Source organism: Coprinopsis cinerea (genome assembly GCF_000182895.1).
Source record: "Coprinopsis cinerea okayama7#130 chromosome 1 map unlocalized cont3.1, whole genome shotgun sequence".
Lineage (NCBI taxonomy): Eukaryota > Fungi > Basidiomycota > Agaricomycetes > Agaricales > Psathyrellaceae > Coprinopsis > Coprinopsis cinerea.
In genome coordinates, this window is record NW_003307544.1 from 1,183,101 (window position 1) to 1,202,942 (window position 19,842).

General features: G+C 50.8%; 1 protein-coding gene and 1 non-coding gene across 2 annotated transcripts; one reads left to right on the plus strand and one right to left on the minus strand.

The window, feature by feature from the left end:
• Positions 1-7,470: 7,470 nt before the first annotated feature.
• On the plus strand, positions 7,471-7,543 carry CC1G_20008. The gene has a single exon. It is a non-coding gene; the product is annotated as a tRNA-Thr (tRNA).
• An 11,700-nt stretch (positions 7,544-19,243) lies between these two features.
• CC1G_13617 (hypothetical protein) lies at positions 19,244-19,688 on the minus strand (the record flags this gene model as incomplete). The annotated part of the gene is made up of 3 exons (XM_002912038.1): positions 19,244-19,259; positions 19,406-19,455; positions 19,587-19,688. 3 exons carry the CDS (start codon positions 19,686-19,688, stop codon positions 19,244-19,246), a joined length of 168 nt encoding a protein of 55 aa, XP_002912084.1.
• Positions 19,689-19,842: the final 154 nt, after the last annotated feature.

The following is a 19,842-nucleotide window of genomic DNA, read 5'->3' on the forward strand; positions in this document are numbered from 1 at the left end:
TCCAGAATGTTCTACACTAGAATGTTCTAGAGTGTTCTGGACTGAGTCTCACTAATCTAATCTAATCTACGATATAATCTACAGATAAGATAAGATAAGTTCAACATTGCAGCGTCCTTCGGTAGCTAATCGCCACTGAACCAAGGGCATCTCAACATCCACCTCCCGCCATTGAGGAAAAACCAAACAGGAAGTGCCGTCGTCATCAATGCGTTGGATGGTCTTAGGACAATAGGGCCATTGACCACAGACATGGTGCCTAATGTTAGACCACGATTTCGTGACATCTTTCCTCCCGGGATAATTTGTGACGCGAGATAAGTCGCGGCACACCAGAGCCTCAGACAAACACGTTGGCTTGAGTGGGTTCAAGCGTCGTGTGCAAAAAACTAGCTGCTTCCACCGGGGGTTGCCCCTTCCCTCAAGGGTACCTACTTATGTATCTAGAACTACCTAGGTACGATGAGGAGAATTGTTTCCGCCCGCTTTCTCGCTGTCTGCTCCTCTATAGCCTGAGCCAGTCCACACCGATCTCATTATCGGTCCATCCCTTCTTCGAGTAACCAATGCTGTTGAAATTGGAAGAGAATAATCAATATCTTGTTCTGAAAAGGGGAGAATGATGTACGAATAGGGAAGGACAGGGGTAACCCCCGGGTAGCCGGACACCTACCCTTACCCCCCAACCCTGAGGGTTTTGACCAAGGGTTTTAAGTATTTTGGCACTAACCATTAGTTATAGTAGTCTATATGGATATTTTTATGTGCTTTATTGCACGTATAGCAGTTATTTAGTAGATACAATACATAGATGTTGAAATAAATAGGTTTTGTTTGGTTTTTATCAAAACCCTTACCCCCGAGCAGGGGTGGGGGTTTGGCCAAGGGTAGCCGGAGACCTACCCTTACCCCTACCCCCGCTCTACCCCTGGCCTCTACCCTGGGGGTTTTAAAACCCCTTGACCATCCCTATGTATGAAGCATTTGCAGGATTATTCTGATTCCATTTGACCTGATACCCCTTGCCCTTGAAGATAACAGCTGGAGGGAGGGCTGAACCATCTGCGCAGATTGGTATGAGCACGGTTATATTCTCACGGTTGCCGGTACGTTGTTGGTATTGGGGTCTGGGATGGTGAGTCCCAATCACACACTCCTGCTCTGATCCATTTGGCTGACAACCGACTTCGTCGACAGCATATGAGTTGTGGGGTTGAATGTCGTACTCTTTGAGTGTATCTCCAAGTAGCTTCCACCAGGCGTCATTGGTAGTTGGATTGGCAGCCTTCAAGCGCTTTGTCTCTTGTGGTGCTGACCAAACCGTATGCAAAAGATTGCCGTGCTTCTTTACAAACTGATCTATCCACCGCCCAACACCATCCTCTGGAAATTCATCCCCCAGCTGTGCCCATAAAACTGTGTCAACCTCCTCCTTGAGCCGTCGATGGCTTAGCAGAAACCCCTGACTGGCGGCCTTGATCAGATATTCAATGATAAGCTTTGTTCACTTAAGTCACCTAGGAAGTCGGGTCTATTAGACCCTTCAATTTCTGACTTCAAGGGGTCTAATAGACCCTCTGGAAGTGTAAGCTGGGAGGACTGGCCCCCCTCTACTTCTCCTTCCACCTCCTCTGGGCTTCTTTAGCTCCTGTCAGGGGTGTGTGATGAAGTGAAGATTGAGAGACTGAGATGGAGGGGAGACTTAGAGATCGGAGGTTAGCCTTGGTCTCACGTTATAAGAACGTGTACCCTTCGTCAAGGTTCCCATGGCTGGCTAGGCCGACAGACCGGATGGACGCCTTGCGGTGAGAGCGCGACGTGAAGAGACGACTGGAGCTAAAGGCTCGACGGTCGAAGACGTTGAGAGAGTTAAGTTAGACTTAGGAATTCGGACAGAGGATTCGATGAGGGAAAAGGAGTCAGGGTCCTAGTCTAGATTCCGGATGAGGTATCTACTACAAAACCATACAGTACTTATAGAGGACACGTCTAGAGAATCTACGACAAGAGAAGAGCGGAGAAACGATGGAGAAACATGAAGGCGAGACTAGATGGTAGAAATGAGAAATACAAACAACACGAAGGCAAATCGATCCAAGAACACACACAAGAGAGTCGAAGAAGCTATCTGTTACGAATTCCGCCTCTATCTTTTCTCTTCGTGTCCTTTTCTCTATCACATGACTCTCTTTCTTATTCACATGATCTCCTTCTTTATCTTGTGACTGTTTTATCTGTTAATTCCTTTTACCGCTGCGGCGCAGCCTTCTTTGACTCTTTATGACTTCTTCGTGCTGCAGCGCAGCCACTTTTTATTGTTCTCTAATTTATATCTGCTGCGCTCCGCAGTAACCTGTGCTCGCGCAGCCTCCTTCTCTGACTTCTCTTGACTCATATTCACGTAGCTAGATAGGTATATAAGCTCTGTAGATACCTCTCTTGTTCTTTAGCTAGTTCTCGTGAATCATACCCTCTTCTACTCTTCCCTCGAACTTGCTCTAGTCGTCTTAAGACAATACCTCTTGTGAGGCATTCCTAGATGCCTATCTTCTCGAACTTGCCTCGAAACCACGACTCTATGGTTGACGTGCATGCTCACTCGAGTTTGCGTCCCTTGACCGTAACACTATCTACGAACCAATCACAACATGATAAGAAAGTCTAGAGCAAAGTCATGAAGTAGAAAGGTCGAAGACAAGTCTTGAGCAAAGGACATGTGATAAGGAAAGATAAGCCGATGAAATGAAAGATAATAACATCGATAAATCAGGAAAGTCGAGATATGACGTACGAGGGAACTTCGGACAACAACAAAAAACGAAGACGTCTAGAAAGGGAACATACTTCCAAAGAACAATACAGAAGTTGAAGGCTTCGAAATACCAAGCGCGCGCCTAAAGTCCACAAAGGCTTCCGGAGGATCCGAGATCATGGAAGGAGCCGAGTCGCACATCTTGCCTGATCCGATGAAGTCTAGATCAGTAGACTAGTATACGGGCCAATGCATATGCATGGCAGTGACTCAGCTTAAATAAGGCCAGGGCCGCCAAGCTCTGCCAGAAATACTATATCTTGAGCCTTTTAGAAAATGTCAGACTTTGCATATATACATACAATCAATGATTATCTTCCAGCCCTCTGAAGTACTTTAAGATCAAGATCAGTTGTTATTTTCACCTCTTCTCGCCATTGTTAGGGTCTCGAACATCCACCCACATCTACCCACAACCCACCAGCCTTGACCCACACTCCCCGCACAGTCTCACATGATCCCGCATGACCCCGCACATCCCCGCACTCAGCATCATCTCTCCGCATCCCGCATCTCCCACACCTCCGTCCACATCCATTCCACTCCTGCACATGCGGACTCCCCGCATGTGTCCGCTCTATGGATGTCCGCATCCGCAAGTCCGCAGCCCGCAAGTACCAGCAGACCGACACGGCCCGCAACTGTGGGCCGGTGCGGATCGCGCGGAGAAACCTCGTAACTGCCCTCTAGGTGCCCAGACTCTGCATGTGACCTCTTAGTTTTGCATGTACCAGAGCTTCGGAGCAATCTGCTGTCTTGTTTGTACCTTACCCGGGTCAAGGGTTTCAATATACTCATTTCTTCTTCGCAACTTCGCTTCATTCGTGCTGGTTCATGCCTATTCACCGCCTCCATCCATCCCAACAACTCTGCAACGCTCGATGGCACCACTGCAGCCTCTGTGGAAGCAGCCTCAGCCGCCTCCACTGTCCCTGTCACCCTTGAACTCCTCCATCGTCGCCTCATTCACCACAACCACGCTGATATCAAGCGTTTGCTGGACAACAAGATGGCGACTGGCATCCCTACAGTCTCTACAGCGAAGCCTGACCCGGTCTGCGAGCCCTGCATCGATGGCAAGTTGCAGTCTGGCTCCTTTCCCTCCACAGGCAACCGCGCTTCCGCCCCGCTCGATCTCGTCCATTCCGACTTGCACGGCCCCAAGGAGGTCCCTACTCGCGAGGGATACCGCTACTGGATCACCTTCATCGACGACTGCAGCGCAAACCAGATCTCAGCATTCTCAGGGTATTCGGGACGACGAAGAGGATGATGAAGACGAGGCTGCTGGATGGGTCACAATCGAGTTTGCAGGTCTTGTCTCAGGCGATCCCGCGCAATTGGGTGCATGCTATGAGCGGTCCTGACGCGGACAAGTGGCGGAAGGCTGCCATCGAGGAGATACAGACCCTGCTAGCCAACGGTACTTGGACTTCGGCTGATCTGCCTCCAGGAGTCAAGGTCTTGCCCTGTGGATGGGTCTTCAAGATCAAGTTCAATCCGGACGGGACCATCGAGCGCTACAAGGCTCGTCTCGTCGCCAAGGGCTACTCCCAGCGTCCCGGCATCGACTTCACCGAGGTTTTCGCCCCCACTTACCGTCCTGCTGCGCTCCGGCTCGTCCTTGCCCTTGCTGCAGCTGAGGACATGCATCTGCGCTCTGTGGACATCTCCTCTGCGTTCACCTACGGCGATCTGGATGAGGACATCTACAGTGGCTCAGCCAGAGGGCTTCAACTTCGGTGCCGGCAAGGTTCTCAAGCTCAACAAGTCGCTCTATGGCCTCAAGCAAGCTGCGAGGCAATGGAACAAGAAGCTCCACACCGTCCTGGGCTCCATGGGCTTCAAGCGCCTCGAATCCGACCGATCCCTCTACCTCTACGCCCGAGATGATGTCAAGATCATCGTTCCGGTGTACATTGACAACATCACCTTTGCCTCCAAGTCCACTGCATCCGTTGACAAGGTCGTTGCAGAGCTCAGCAAGCACTTCAAGCTGCGAGATCTTGGTGAGACTCGCTTCCTGCTTGGTATTGAGATCTCTAGGGACCGCGCCACTCGCTCGATCAGTCTCTCACAGCGCCAGTACATCGTCGACATGCTCAAGCGCTTCAATATGGACGCCTGCAACAAGGTGGACACTCCTCTACCCGTTGGACAGCCTCTGACGAAGGCCATGGGTCCCCAGACCCCTGCTTGAAGTCGAAGAGATGCGCAATGTTCCCTACCTCGCTGCCGTCGGTTCCCTGCAGTACCTCGCCACCATGACTCGCCCAGACATCGCCCACGCCGTCAGCTACCTTGCCCGGTTCAACTCGAACCCAGGCCTCCATTGGGCTGCTGTGAAGCATCTGTTCCGCTTCCTTCAGGGCACCAAGGACTACAAGCTGCGGTACTCAGGCCCTCTTCTCCCTGGCATCTTCACGGCCTACTCCGACGCATCTCATGGCGACTGCAAGGATACCGGACGCTCCAGTGGTGGGTATGTGACTGTGGTTGGTGGTGGTGCTATCAGCTGGGCTGCTAAGCTCCAGCCTGTTGTTTCGCTCTCCACATGTGAAGCGGAGTACATTCAGGCTGTTGAAGCTGGTAAGGAGATTCTACTGGCTTCGCCACCTTCTGGGGGAGCTTGGCTACCCCATCACCACTCCCACTCGCCTCCTGATCGACAACGCCAGCGCTGTGACAGTCAGCAAGAACCCAGAGCACCATGGACGCATGAAGCATCTCGACTTGAAGTTCTTCTGGCTCCGTGACACTGTGGAGTCTGGTGTCATTGCCCCAGTTCGCATTCCTGGCACAGAACAGGCTGCGGACATCCTGACCAAAGCCCTGCCTGTGCCCAAGGTCAAGGACTGCTGCGCCCTACTTGGTCTGGTGGATTCCTGAACTGCCTCAGTCATGGGGGATTGTTAGAATTCGTGACTTTGGCACTTCCACTTGGTCGATAATCCTTCCGTGTTTGGTATCATTCGAACCGTCTTTTCACGCTCTTTCGAACGGTACCCGAGGGACGGAATTCCGTCCAACGGTTACCGAGATATTACCCTTTTACTTCGTTTTGCTAATAACCCCGAAGCCAAGCCTACCTTACATGTGTTTACGGATGTACGGAGGCCCGTCCCCCGACGTTTTACCGACCCAAAATGTCTTATATAGTCGCAGCACCACTCTGGAGTCCCCCAGTGCTTTCCCCTCACTGTTGGACTTCAGGTATGTGCTCCCTTTGAATATATTAGTGCTTTCCCCTCACTGTTGGACTTCAGTTCGCTGTTTTAACACCTGCCACGTATAGGTTGATACCACCAGTTGCTGGAAGAACAGGTCTAAATGTTCCCATCTCCTCCATAGGGCTTCCATCGAGACCCGTTGAACCCGGCTGACATGCACTATATGCATAGTATACGTGAGACTGTCGTTATCAGTGAATCCAGGCGGGACTGTAATAATGAAGAGATCTTCCCCAATGGCCTCATCTTGATCGGAAGCAGATTCCAGTGGTAGCGGGGGTGGTGATGGTGGAGGAGGAGGAGGAGGAGGAGTCGACTCCTCTGTTGTGACCCCCGCCCTCCACTCATCATCTTATAGAGCATATATGAGCAATGATGGCAGCTTTAGGCAGTGGAAAGGGACTCTGGACGGTGCTGTATGAATACTTGTAGTTGGGAAGAAGCTTGCGGAGTTCTGCTTTGAGGATTTTTTGTCAGGTGCTGATAACACAAACAAGAATTTTTTCAAGCAGGGTCGACATCGCAGGGACAGAGAGATGGTGTCGCTATTTGTTTCTTGGGAAACCTGGTCGAGTTCTACAACAGGTGTGGCAGCTGGAGGAACAGCAGAGGCGGTGGGTTCCAGTGTCGTAGGGGGTGCAGTGATGACGAGGCGACGGAGCGCTGGAGAGGCTAGGTGGCTCTGGAAAAGTCGTGCTTCTACCACCAAGTCCTTGCCCTGCTGGTCCGATAGTTCCATGGAGCGGAGGACTGACGGTGTAATGTCCGGGAGGGAGGGCTCTATTGGAATTGGATCAGCAATATCCTGTGTAACCCACCCTGGCTGAGACCCAAGATTGGCCACCCAGACATCAACCATTGAGCTCTCGCCCAGAACCTTCTTGACCTCTGCATGGGTTGAAAGTACCACAATTCCAGCAATGGCCGGGAAGACATAGATACGCTTGGGGGGCTGCCCAGTCTGAAAGAGAATCAGTGAACTCCAAATAATGCATGGGTTTAGACCACAAACCAGAGTCCAGATCACACGACAAACTCTATTTTTGAGTTCGTTCTTGAGGGCATTGACGTTTTGAAGTTCCTTGGCCTGGCTATTACGAGCAGCATGAGCCTGCAAGATGGGGTGTTGACCCCAGGAAGCATCCATTGGGCGGGCGTATTGACGAGGCGCTGGCGGCACAACAACTCCAAGCACTGGTGCTGGTACAGGCGCAGTCAAACGGGCAAGGTCAGGAACGAGGTTCAGAGTGTTAGATTGTGAATATGTCACTCTGTTGACTGCACTATCTAATCATGGTCAGGGTCCCTGAACATGTGGCATAGCCCAACCTGTGGCATAGCCCCCCTTGTGGCACAGCCCCAATGTGGCATAGCCCCTTCAAACCCATGCTAGGAGGTTATACTTCCTCCTACTCCTGCTTTGAACAAGACCATATAGCTCAGTGGTTAGAGCGTCCCTCATGTGTAGAGGAGGTCTCTGGTTCAATTCCGGATGTGGTCACTTTTCCCTTTTAACACACTTTTCCCTTTTAACACGGAGGACCATCTACCTTTGCCATCAGAACAGTAGCAAGACCAAGGAATGACAAAGAGCTCACCGGAGTTGGTCGAGCCAAATAGGCCAGCCAGACTAGATGTGGTACGACAATGGGAAGAGGCACGGCAAAGAAGTCTCCTTCACTGCTCAAGAACCATTGACAGCAGCTTGAGCAGCAAGGGGAAACCCTACTACACGCCTTGTTGGCCTGGCGTGGCAGCCTGTTTGCACCTACCCAAGGGACATGGTTCCCGTTGACCTGCCTCCCAGGACAAAGGAGCTTGGTAGGACCCGTGGGGGCGGGAGTTGCGGTACCACGGGCGGTGCCCTGAGAAGCTCGACAGAGAAACCATCCGTCAGGCCTTCATTGCTGAAGAAGCCCAGCGCCCTCCACCGCCGCTCTAGCCCATTCCGCTTCGACACCCCTCCAATCTGCTGTCTTGTTTGTACCTTACCCGGGTCAAGGGTTTCAATATACTCATTTCCTCTTCGCAACTTCGCTTCATTCGTGCTGGTTCATGTCTATTCACCGCCTCCATCCATCCCAACTCTGCAACGCTCGATGGCACCACTGCAGCCTCTGTGGAAGCAGCCCCTGTCGCTTCCACTGTTCCTGTCACCCTTGAACTCCTCCATCATCGTCTCATTCACCACAACCACGCTGATATCAAGCGTTTGCTGGACAACAAGGCGACTGGCATCCCTACAGTCTCTACAGCGAAGCCTGACCCGGTCTGCGCCTGCATCGATGGCAAGCTCCAGTCTGGCTCCTTTCCCTCCACAGGCAACCGCGCTTCCGCCCCGCTCGATCTCGTCCATTCCGACTTGCACGGCCCCAAGGAGGTCCCTACTCGCGAGGGATACCGCTACTGGATCACCTTCATCGACGACTGCACTCGTTTCCGTGTCGCTGTGCCTCTCAAGCGCAAGAGCGACGCATTCGACGCATTCCGGAGGTACAAGGCATGGGCAGAGAACCAGCTGGGCGCGAAGATCAAGTGCCTGACCCGGTACGACGCGCAACAGACCCCAGCAGAACGGAGATGCAGAGCGAGCGAACAGGACGATGAACGAAGACATCAAGGCCATGCTTTCCAAGTCAAAGCTGCCTCCTTCGTTCTGGGGTGACGCCCTGGCGACTCAGATCAAGATCTGGAACTGCCTGCCCACTGCTTCACTTCCTGGCATGACACCTTACGAGGGGTGGTACAAACGCAAGCCAGATCTTGATCAGGGTGTTTGGGTGCACGGCCTATGTGTTTGTGCAGAAGGATCAGCGCTCGCTTCAGCCGCACGCGCAAAAGTGCATCTTTGTGGGTTATCCGCCTGGCTACAAGGGCTGGCGCTTCTACAACCCCACCACCAAGAAGTTCGTCATCTCAGAACAAGCTATCTTCGACGATGTTGGATGGGTCACAATCGAGTTTGCAGGTCTTGTCTCAGGCGATCCGCGCAATTGGGTGCACGCTATGAGCGGTCCCAACGCAGACAAGTGGCGGAAGGCAGCCAGATTTGCCTCCAGGAGTCAAGGTCTTGCGCTGTGGATGGGTATTCAAGATCAAGTTCAACCCCGATGGCACCATTGAGCGCTACAAGGCTCGTCTCGTCGCCAAAGGCTACTCCCAGCGTCCTGGCATCGACTTCACCGAGGTATTCGCCCCCACTTACCGTCCTGCCGCCCTGCGACTCGTTCTTTCTGCGCTCTGTGGACATCTCCTCTGCGTTCACCTACGGCGATCTGGATGAGGACATCTACATGGCTCAGCCAGAGTGCTTCAACTTCGGTCCTGGCAAGGTACTCAAGCTCAACAAGTCGCTGTATGGCCTCAAGCAAGCTGCGAGGCAATGGAACACAAGAAGCTCCACACCGTCCTGGGCTCCATGGGCTTCAAGCGCCTCGAATCCGACCGCTCCCTCTACCTCTACGCCCGAGACGATGTCAAGATCATCGTTCCGGTGTATATTGACGACATCACCTTTGCCTCCAAGTCCACTGCATCCGTTGACAAGGTCGTTGCAGAGCTCAGCAAGCACTTCAAACTGCGAGATCTTGGTGAGACTCGCTTCCTGCTTGGTATTGAGATCTCTAGGGACCGCGCCACTCGCTCGATCAGTCTCTCACAGCGCCAGTACATCGTCGACATGCTCAAGCGCTTCAATATGGACGCCTGCAACAAGGTCGACACTCCTCTGCCCGTTGGACAGCCTCTGACGAAGGCCATGGGTCCCCAGACCCCTGCTGAAGTCGAAGAGATGCGCCACATTCCTTGTCTCGCTGCCGTCGGTTCCCTGCAGTACCTCGCCACCATGACTCGCCCAGACATCGCCCACGCCGTCAGCTACCTTGCCCGGTTCAACTCGAACCCAGGCCTCAAGCATTGGGCTGCTGTGAAGCATCTGTTCCGCTTCCTTCAGGGCACCAAGGACTACAAGCTGCGGTACTCAGGCCCTCTTCTCCCTGGCATCTTCACTGCCTACTCCGACGCGTCTCATGGTCAACGTCAGTGCTACCGTCAGCAAGAACCCGGAGCATGGCATTGTCCCAGTTCGCATTCCTGGCACAGAACAGGCTGCGGACCATCCTCACCAAAGCCCTGCCTGTGCCCAAGGTCAAGGACTGCTGCACCCTACTTCTGGTGGATTCCTGAACTGCCTCTTCAGTCATGGAGTGTTCGAAGTCGTGCCTTTGGCACTTCTACTGGGTCGATTCCTTTTGTGTTCATCATTCGAACCGCCTTTTTACGCTCTGAACGGTACTCAAGGGACGGAAATCCGTCCAGCGGGTACCGGGATATTTACGTTTTACTTCATTTTGCTAATAACGAAGCCAAGCCTGATATCGCTTAGCTTCAACCTTGGCAATGTCTTATATATTGGCAGCACTCTGGAGTCCACCAGCGCTTTCTCTCACTGCTGGACTTCAGGTATGTGCTCCCTTTGAATACACTAGTGCTTTCTCTCACTGCTATATTTCAGTTCGCTGGTTTAACATATGCAACATTACACAAAGCGCGAATAAGGCGATCCCTTCATTGCCTTCAGAGACGACTTCCTCAAGAACCAGGGGTTCCTGGTTGAGAGGGGAATCGTTGCCAGGAACAAGGAGGGCTATACGGACGTGGTCGAAGGGTTCCGGACAAACTCCAAATTCCCCTACAATTTTGTGCCCGCCTTCGCAGTTTCAGAAAGCCGCAAGGTGTGTGCGCCAGTGTGGTTTCACTTGCATCTGACCACCTCTTAGGCGGAGATTCACTCTGTCTACTTCGTTATCAGCAGCCCGTTCCACTTCAGTATGGAGACTACATATCGGGTGGCCAACCCGTCCAGCAAAGGCATCCGATATGGAAGTACGTACTCGAAATAAGTATCGATTCAATCCTGTGTTCCTTTTGCTTTCTGGTATGTTCCCAAACTGCGGTTCTGCAGTTCCTACTAATCTTGTCACAGATGAGGAGATGAGAAATCCCATTAGGCAGACCATCTACTACTGGGACTATGGGGCTCAGCCGGAAGTATTTTCTTCAGTAGTTATCGAGTACAGGTTTGTCAATAAATAATACATCTAAGCAATTTTCTTATTAGAACCTTCGCGCTACGAGCAGGGTCTACCTCGATTGGCGCAGCATCAACATCGCCCCCAACACACGCGAAAGTGGTCACTCCCATTGGAACTCTTGGTTGAAGATAACCGCAACCCTCGGATGTTGTGCCGGATGGTGTACTCCGAGAATTAGGCCAGACATTCCACGTAGACACGGGGATTGAAGGTAGCGGGCGCAATACCTCTAGGTGTAAAACACCACAGAGTCAACCTATGTTGTCCGCAGATTTGTTTCGGGTGTAGACCACCACGAAATGATGGCCCATGACCACCGGCGCGCAGCGTCCCCTTTGGATTGATTCTTCAAGACCGACCACCAGCCGCTCCTGCCATGCTCTTACTCGATGAGAGTGTAGGACTCCGGGTAGGACTCCGGGTAGAGTGTCCACCTTGTTGCAGGCGTCCATGTTGAAGCGCTTGAGCATGTCGACGATGTACTGGCGCTGGGAGAGGCTCGAGCGAGTGGTGCGATCCCTAGAGATCTCAATACCAAGCAGGAAGAGCCCAGGACAGTGTGGAGCTTCTTGTTCCATTGCCTGGCAGCTTGAGGCCATAGAGCGACTTGTTGAGCTTGAGGATGCCAGCACCGTAGTTGAAGCTCTCTGGCTGCGCCATGTAGATGTCTTCGTCCAGATCACCATAGGTGAATGCAGAGGAGATGTCCACAGAGCGCAGATGCATGTCCTCAGCTGCAGCAAGAGCAAGAACGAGTCGCAGGGCGGCAGGACGGTAAGTGGGGGCGAATACCTCGGTGAAGTCGATGCCAGGACGCTGGGAGGAGGAGATGTCCACAGAGCGCAGATGCATGTCCTCAGCCGCAGCGAGAGCGAGAACGAGTCGCAGGGCGGCAGGACGGTAAGTGGGGCCGAATACCTCGGTGAAGTCGATGCCAGGTGTTAGAAGTTACGACTTTGGCACTTTCCCTTGGTCGATTCCCTTCATGTTTAGTATCATTCAAACCGCCCTCTCACCTTAACGGTACCCGAGGGAGGGTAATCCGTCCACTGGTTACCGAGATATTTACGTTTTACTTCGTTTTGCTAATAACTCCGAAGCCAAGCCCCGGATTCCTTGGCTTCGACCTTGTTTGTGTTCTCGCCTATGCGGACCTCCGTCTCCCGACATTTCATACTCCGCAATTGTGTTATATAGTCGCAGCATCATTCTGGAGTCCCTCAGTGCTTTCCTCTCACTGCTGGACTCCAGGTATGTGGTGCTCCCTTTGAATATATTAGTGCACTGCTGGACTCCAGTTCTCTGTTTTAACACCAGGACGCTGGGAGTAGCCTTCCGGGGAGCGAAGCCGTGGGCAGGCAGTTCCAGACCTTGACCTGAGTTGCCAGGGCCTCACCCCAAAACGGAGGCAGCTTTGACTCGGAAAGCATGGCCTTGATGTCCTCGTTCATCATCCTGTTCGCTCGCTCTGCATCTCCGTTCTGGTGGGTGTTGTGCGTCGTATGGCGGCGCTCGATGCCGCAGTCGTCCGTGAACTTGCGAAACAAGTTGAACATGTATTCCCCACCCTTGTCGTCATGCAGGCACTTGATCTTACCCAGCTGGTTCTCTGCCCATGCCTTTTGCTTTTGCGTTTGAGAGGCACAGCGACGCGGAAACGAGTGCAGTCATCAATGAAGGTGATCCAGTAGCGGTATCCCTCGCGAGTAGGGACCTCCTTGGGGCCGTGCAAGTCAGAATGGACGAGGTCGAGTGGAGCGGAAGCGCGGTTGCCTGTGGAGGGAAAGGAGCCAGACTGGAGCTTGCCATCGATGCAGGGCCAGATCGGGTCAGGCTTCGCAGTGGAGACAGGGGGAATGCCAGTCGCCATCTTGTTGTCTAGACGCTTGATGTCAGTGTGGTTGTGGTGAATGAGACAACGATGGAGAAGTTCAAGGGTGACAGGAACAGTGGAAGCGACAGAGGCTGCAGTGGAGCCATCGAGCGTCGCAGAGCTGGATGGAAGCGGCGAATAGACATGAAGACCCTGTTAAATCAGCGAACTGGAGTTAGTTAGTTTCCTCACTTCGTTCTTAATTGTTCTACAAATCCATTACCAGTCTCAGTGCAAATACAAACATCTTTTATTATCGCTCAAAGTCTAGCCCGAGGTTCATAAAGCTACAGGCGAAGAACCCTTGACGTAGTCATGAGTTGATTCATCGACCACAAAGTCGCTGAGTACTGGACGACACGTGCTTGTATCATGTATAGTCCATAACAGAAGAACGAAGTCTCAAACTCCCAAGGCCCGCTATAACGATTAGCCATGGCCGAACAAATGTTTCAGTTTGCCTGGCAGACTATCAAACAACTCTCAGGATTAGCATCTACGCCCACCCTAGCCAATGGACTCATGGACAAATTATCCGAGGTCCATATCATAGTCTTCCTGATAGGAGTAGGAGCAATCCTATACCAGATCTGGGGACTAGCCAATAAGGCCATTATCACGATAAGCGAAACCCTCACAAAAACCGCACCTCACGTTGAGGGGACTCAATGATGGCACCACAAAAATGGCAACCGGCTTAGAAGAGATGCTAAAGAAGTACGATGACTTCCTTACTCTGGAAAAAGCCCAAAAAACAAGGGAAGAAAATCCAAACCGAAGTTGGATATTCCCAAACCACCCAAATTCTCTGGAAAAGCAGGAGATGTCGAAACCTTCATCCAAGTGGTAGAAACGTACCTGGATAGCAAAAATGAGTATGAAGCTACTGCAAGAATACGATACACCGTGGCACTAGTGAACGAAACAGAGAAAGACAAAACCCGAAATTGGGCATCCATCGAATATAGGAAGATGACCGAATACAAGAAGAAGTGGCTCGAGGCGAAAGAAGCCCAGAAGACGGACCCAAGCTTCACAGATCCGGAAGGGTACTACCAATCATGGGATGACTTCATCAATCAATTCCGAAAATACTTCTGCCTACTCCCAAACAAAGAGACCGCAAAGAAACAACTCAAGCAACTTCACATGGGAAAGAACACTTGTGATTGGTACACAGGGATGTTCAACAGCTACGCAGAAGCCACCGGATACGGCGATGAATGGGCCCTGGATCAGTACAAGGCTGGATTAAACCCCGAACTCCGACTAAGGGTCGCCACCCAATTCGCTGCCAGACCCGCGGAACAAAAGAATTATAAGAATGTGTACCCTTCGTCAAGGTGCCTATGGCTGGCTAGGCCGACGGACCGGACGGACACCTTGCGGTGAGAGCGCGACGTGAAGAGACGACTGGAGCTGAAGGCTCAACAGTCGAAGATGTTGAGAGAGTTAAGTTAGACTTAGGGATTCGGACAGAGGATTCGATGAGGGAAAAGGAGAGGGAAGTGATTCCTAGTCGAGATTCCAGATGAGGTATCTACTACAAAACCATACAGTTCTTATAGAGGACACGTCTAGAGAATCTACAACGGAGAAACGATGGAGAAACATGAAGGCGAGACTAAGTGTAAGAATGAGAAATACAAACGACATGAAGGTGAATCGATCCAAGAACAACACAAGAGAGTCGAAGAAGCTATCTATGAACCAATCACAACATGATAAGAAAGTCTAGAGCAAAGTCATGAAGTAGAAAGGTTGAAGACAAGTCTTGAGCAAAGGACATGTGATGAGGAAAGATAAGCCGAAGAAATGAAAGATAATAACATCGATAAATCAGGAAAGTCGAGATATGACGTACAAGGGAACTTCGGACAACAACGAAGAACGAAGAAAGGGAACATACTTCCAAAGAACAATACAGAAGTCGAAGGCTTCGAAATACCAAGCGCGCGCCTAAAGTCCACAAGGCTTCCGGAGGATCCAAGATCATGGAAGGAGCCGAGTCGCACATCTTGCCTGATCCGGTGAAGTCTAGATCAGTAGACATTGACGCGACCAGAGTCTAGGTGGCGGTGCAGCTGAAGACGTTGGGGAAGTCGAGGGTTCGAGTATGGTTGGAAGCGAAAGTCAAGACGTCGGGATGTGAAGTCGAAGTGTCGAAGTCTAAACCGAGTCTAGGGAAGGCGCGAGTGTATATCACAGTTCTGCTAAGTGCACGAGCCCTGACAGCTTAGGGTAAAGTAATATAAGATAAATCAGAAAGAATTACCCCAAAAAGCGAAGAAATGAGTGAGTTATGAATGAAATATTGGTGGAGGAGAAGGATAACATCAAACTAATTAAGATAAGAGTCAATCAGTGATATCAATGATGGACAGCAACAGGAATATGATGTCATGTAGATCAGGTACAGGGGCTATGATGTCATACAATTCAGGAACAGATTATGATGTCATATGACCAGACTTGGCATTGATGATTATATCATTTGACTTCCATCCCCTTCCAACTTCCACTTCTCATGGAAGTTGAAGCCAGTTTTATTAGTGTTTGACTTCCAACAGAAGTTCCAGGAAGTTGACGGAAGCATCTGAATCACTCTTCGACTTCTGACAGAAGTTCCAAGAAGTTACTTTTTCCAACTTCCAACTTCCCAGAGACTTCTCAGAAAAGCTGAAAGGTGAGATACTCCTTGACTCCCACTTCCAACAGAAGTACTTCTAAAGGTCTGAACTGAGAATTGCATGTTGTAATTTAGCTGATTGCAACAATATATTATTACAGAACTGACAACAAAGTCCACTTTTGCATACTATCTCTATGAATATTGAGGAAGTGATTCCTAGAATATACATGTCACAAGAAGTTGAAATTAACTACCTAGGGGATAACTTTACATGTATCCAAGAATGACTGAAGTACTAGTGATGACAGGGTGTGGACATTATTAACTTACATTGGTACGAGGGACCTGAAGACAACTACAATACCACCCGGACAGAGAGAGCTAACTTCCATGGAAGGACCCCAGACACCCTGCCAAGACTAATTCTTAGATGCCATCAACAACAGAATTGGAAGGCCAAAGCTGGATACTAAGAGGAGCTAAAGAAGCCCAGAGGAGGTGGAAGGAGAAGTAGAGGAGGGCCAGTCTTCCCAGCTTACACTAATAGACCCGACTTCCTAGGTGACTTAAGTGCATTCTTGGTGAGGTTGAGGCCATCGAGGGAGGCTTGTTCTCTGAAGCGGGTGGTGGTCTGTTCTGCGTGTTCATTGGGTTGTTGCTTCATGTTAATGAGGGCAAAAAGGGCTTCATCATCTTCTTCGGGTTGCTTGAAAGGTTTGTCAAGTTTGCTGAGCAGGTTGTCATAGGTTCTGAGGTTGAGTTTCCCATCTTTGCGGCATTGTCTGAGGTAATTGGTTCGCGAGATGGAGCCTCTCCTTCATCAAGTAAGGTGAAGACAAAGGCAATCTTCTTCTGATCGGTGTCGCGCTTGTCGTCTGTGATGGAGAAGAGATCCATGGTGTTGCGGCTTTCCCATTGTTGTTCTTCGATTTGTTCTTGGTGTTGTTGTTGTTGTTTCCAGTCATGTCAATATCAAGTCAGCTTCAAGGTCTTCTTCTTCTTGTTTCAATTGAGTCTTTGATGAAGTTGGCTGGTCAATGTTTAGGTTCTTCAGTTGGTCCGATAGGGTTCATTCGATTTCAGTGGGACCCCTCGACCTTGGTGAGTTCATTGCTTTCTGATGTTTCTTCTGAAGTCTTCTATCTTCTTTCTGTTTGTTGTGTCATTCAGTTTGGGATTCAAGGGCTGTCTGGAGAGATTCTTCTAGGATGTTGGGGTCAAATTCAGTTTGTTCCATAGTGTCATAAGGGACTCCCCACTTGGGGATCTCTTCTGGTCAGTTGGATAGACGATGTCACAATGTGGCCAAGATTGTCGGTGATGCGCGGTCAGGGGTGGGAGGCTCTAAAACCACACACACACCAACCGAACTGGCAGGTGAAGGTAAAGAAGTAAAAGAAATGAAAAGGGTGATCCTCTACACCCAACCAAAGACTACGTCTAAGGTCAAATAAAGCTAGACTTCACCTGAAAGGTACAACAGTATGTAGGAAAGGCACTAGAACCAAACAAACCCTTGACAATACAATGGTTCAAAGGGGGTGCACGGGAGTGGGTGGACAGTAGGTAAGAAGGTAAGGTAAGGTAAAACAAGAGCTTGTAGGCTCAAGGCGCGAAGTAGGGAAGGACAGGGGTAACCCCCGGGTAGCCGGACACCTACCCTTACCCCCACCCCCCAAAACCCTTACCTCCCAGTCAGGGGTAGGGGTAGTACCCTTACCCCCCAACCCTGGGGGTTTTGACCAAGGGTTTTGATCATTTTGGCACTAACCATCAGTTACAGTTGTTTATATGGATATTTTTACGTGTTTTATTGCGCATACGCGGTTATTTAGTAGAAACTATATGTAGATGTTGAAATAAATGGGTTTTGCTGGATTTTTATCAAAACCCTTACCCCTGACCAGGGGTAGGGGTTTGGCCAAGGGTAGTCCGAGACCTACCCTTACCCCTACCCCCGCTCTACCCCTGGCCTCTACCCTGGGGGTTTTAAAACCCCTTGAACACGCCGGGACGACTGTTACCAAATTGAATACACCGAGACGAAGTGGCCAAAACCCAAGGCAGACTGACACACCGGACAGCTGCTATGTAGACTCTACGCTGAGACGTCTGTTACCAAATCAAATACACCAAGACGAAATGGCCAAAGAAAACCCAAAAGTCGATCTACGTCGAGTCGACAAACCTTCAACGTGCTGAGTTGCGCCAGACTTCACAGAGTCTTATCCTGGAGAAAAAGCTGCCAGCGATAATCTGTAGAATTTGAGGGAGAACTAGCTAGCATTTATACATGAGGAGGGTGTTTGGCATGCTAAGGCTGTCAACAAACAGAGATGGAAAAACTAGGAAGACTTTGTAAGACAGGTAGACTAAGAGAGAGAGAAATAGAACAGAAGAAACACAAGCTTTCGATAGATAGGACAGAAATAGAATGGTTCGAGTATTAGGCACTCATAGACGTGCGGTTACTTTTGCTCAGGCTTGCCTTATTGGGGCAGCCGAGTACGGCTTGTTGGCCGGGCGCCATGCCATGATTGACGCAGCCGTGATCCAGTCACATTGCTACATAGGGATTCCCTTACAACCTTGGTTCAGTCCAGCCATTTTATTACTCAACATACGTGTCCCAGTCCAGCTCAGCCGAGAGCCCTCCATCACCAACCTACTTCACCTGCCCGAGATCCACTTTCCCTACCATAAAATTTTACATACTTCAATCTATACTATACATCTACACCTCGGCCGAGCCGCCAGCTCCCAACCTACTACACCCGCCCAATATTCCCCCCTCCCCTCACTAGCAGGCTACAAAATGTTACATATTTCAATTCAACCTGTTACCTATACACCCGTTCCCTTCACTTAACAATGCCCATTTCTTTGCGTCTCGGCCGACCCATCTCTATAGGCACGTCTCATCCATGTCCTGCCCGTGAAGACCCGCCCAGGCATGATCAATTCTCCTAACGCAGATGCCTCGCCCAACTCCTCCAAAATTCTGCCCATCACTATCACCATCACCTGTACGAAAAACACCCGGGTACCTTTTCTCTCATACCTCATCCTCCTTGACCACGACCGACATCCGCTCAACGCTGTCCTCTTGAACTTAGGGTCCCCATCGTCCATCTTAGCCCCCAACACCTATGCCACGCCAACCCTGCGCAGCCGACGTCGATCTCGTCAGGCAATGGTTTCACATTGTGTCCACCATCTCCCAATGGAGAGCGACCCCTGATGAGGACCACTTCAAACACCAGTTAATGGAAGTCACAGTGAGCTCCCTGTCATATTCATGAACCACCGAGCGTTAGTGATGGACACGGGTTTTCGATACCCGGCGGGTTACGGGTACGGGTAGGCGCGGGTACGGGTACGGGTAAGGGTTGCCGTACCCGCGCCCTTCAAAACGAGCCCAAAAACGTCCAAAACGACCATAAAATGGGCGGGTTATGCTTGATTTAAGTAAATTGAGTATATCTCGCTCATTTCTGGTCCGTTTTGGACGTTCTTGGGCTCGTTTTGTGCGAAATACCCGTCGGGTCGCGGGTACGGGTAAGCGTGGGTACGGGTACGGGTAGGGGTAAATTTACCCGCGGGTTACCCGTGTCCTTCACTACCGAGCGTATTAAAACTATCCCATTAGCATAAACTACATTACACGGCCAAGGAAGACTGCCTCCTCGAAGACGTCGAGTACCTTGGCCCAGGTCTTTGTCACTGGCTTCATCACGTATCTCACCGCTATCTATTTCAACCCACCTCCATCCTGCTTGATATGTTCGACCACCCATGGTTCTCCAGCCCACCCCCTATGTTACTTTAAAGTCTTAGATTGTAGAATCGCCGAACTTAGATCTGCACATGAGACAACTTATCTAATCTAACACGTTGTTTCCCCCCCTTGACCCCACCTTGGCCCCACCCAGGGTTCTGAACGTACCCTCAGCTTCATGAACTGCGATCGCTGCCTTGCGAAAAGTGATGGAAGCGCTGAGAGTTGCAGTATCCGCTCTGCATTTCTTCGATGGTCGATGCGGGACATCGCTCTCCTGAACGCGCAAACACTGGACGTGTTTCTTCAGGACTACTCTGAACTCAAATCTACTCTTGCCGCTTCCTCTGACTCTCATACTCCACGTCCCAACCCCTCGCTACCTTCAAAGAAGCTTTGAAGATGGGTCTCATATACGAAGAGT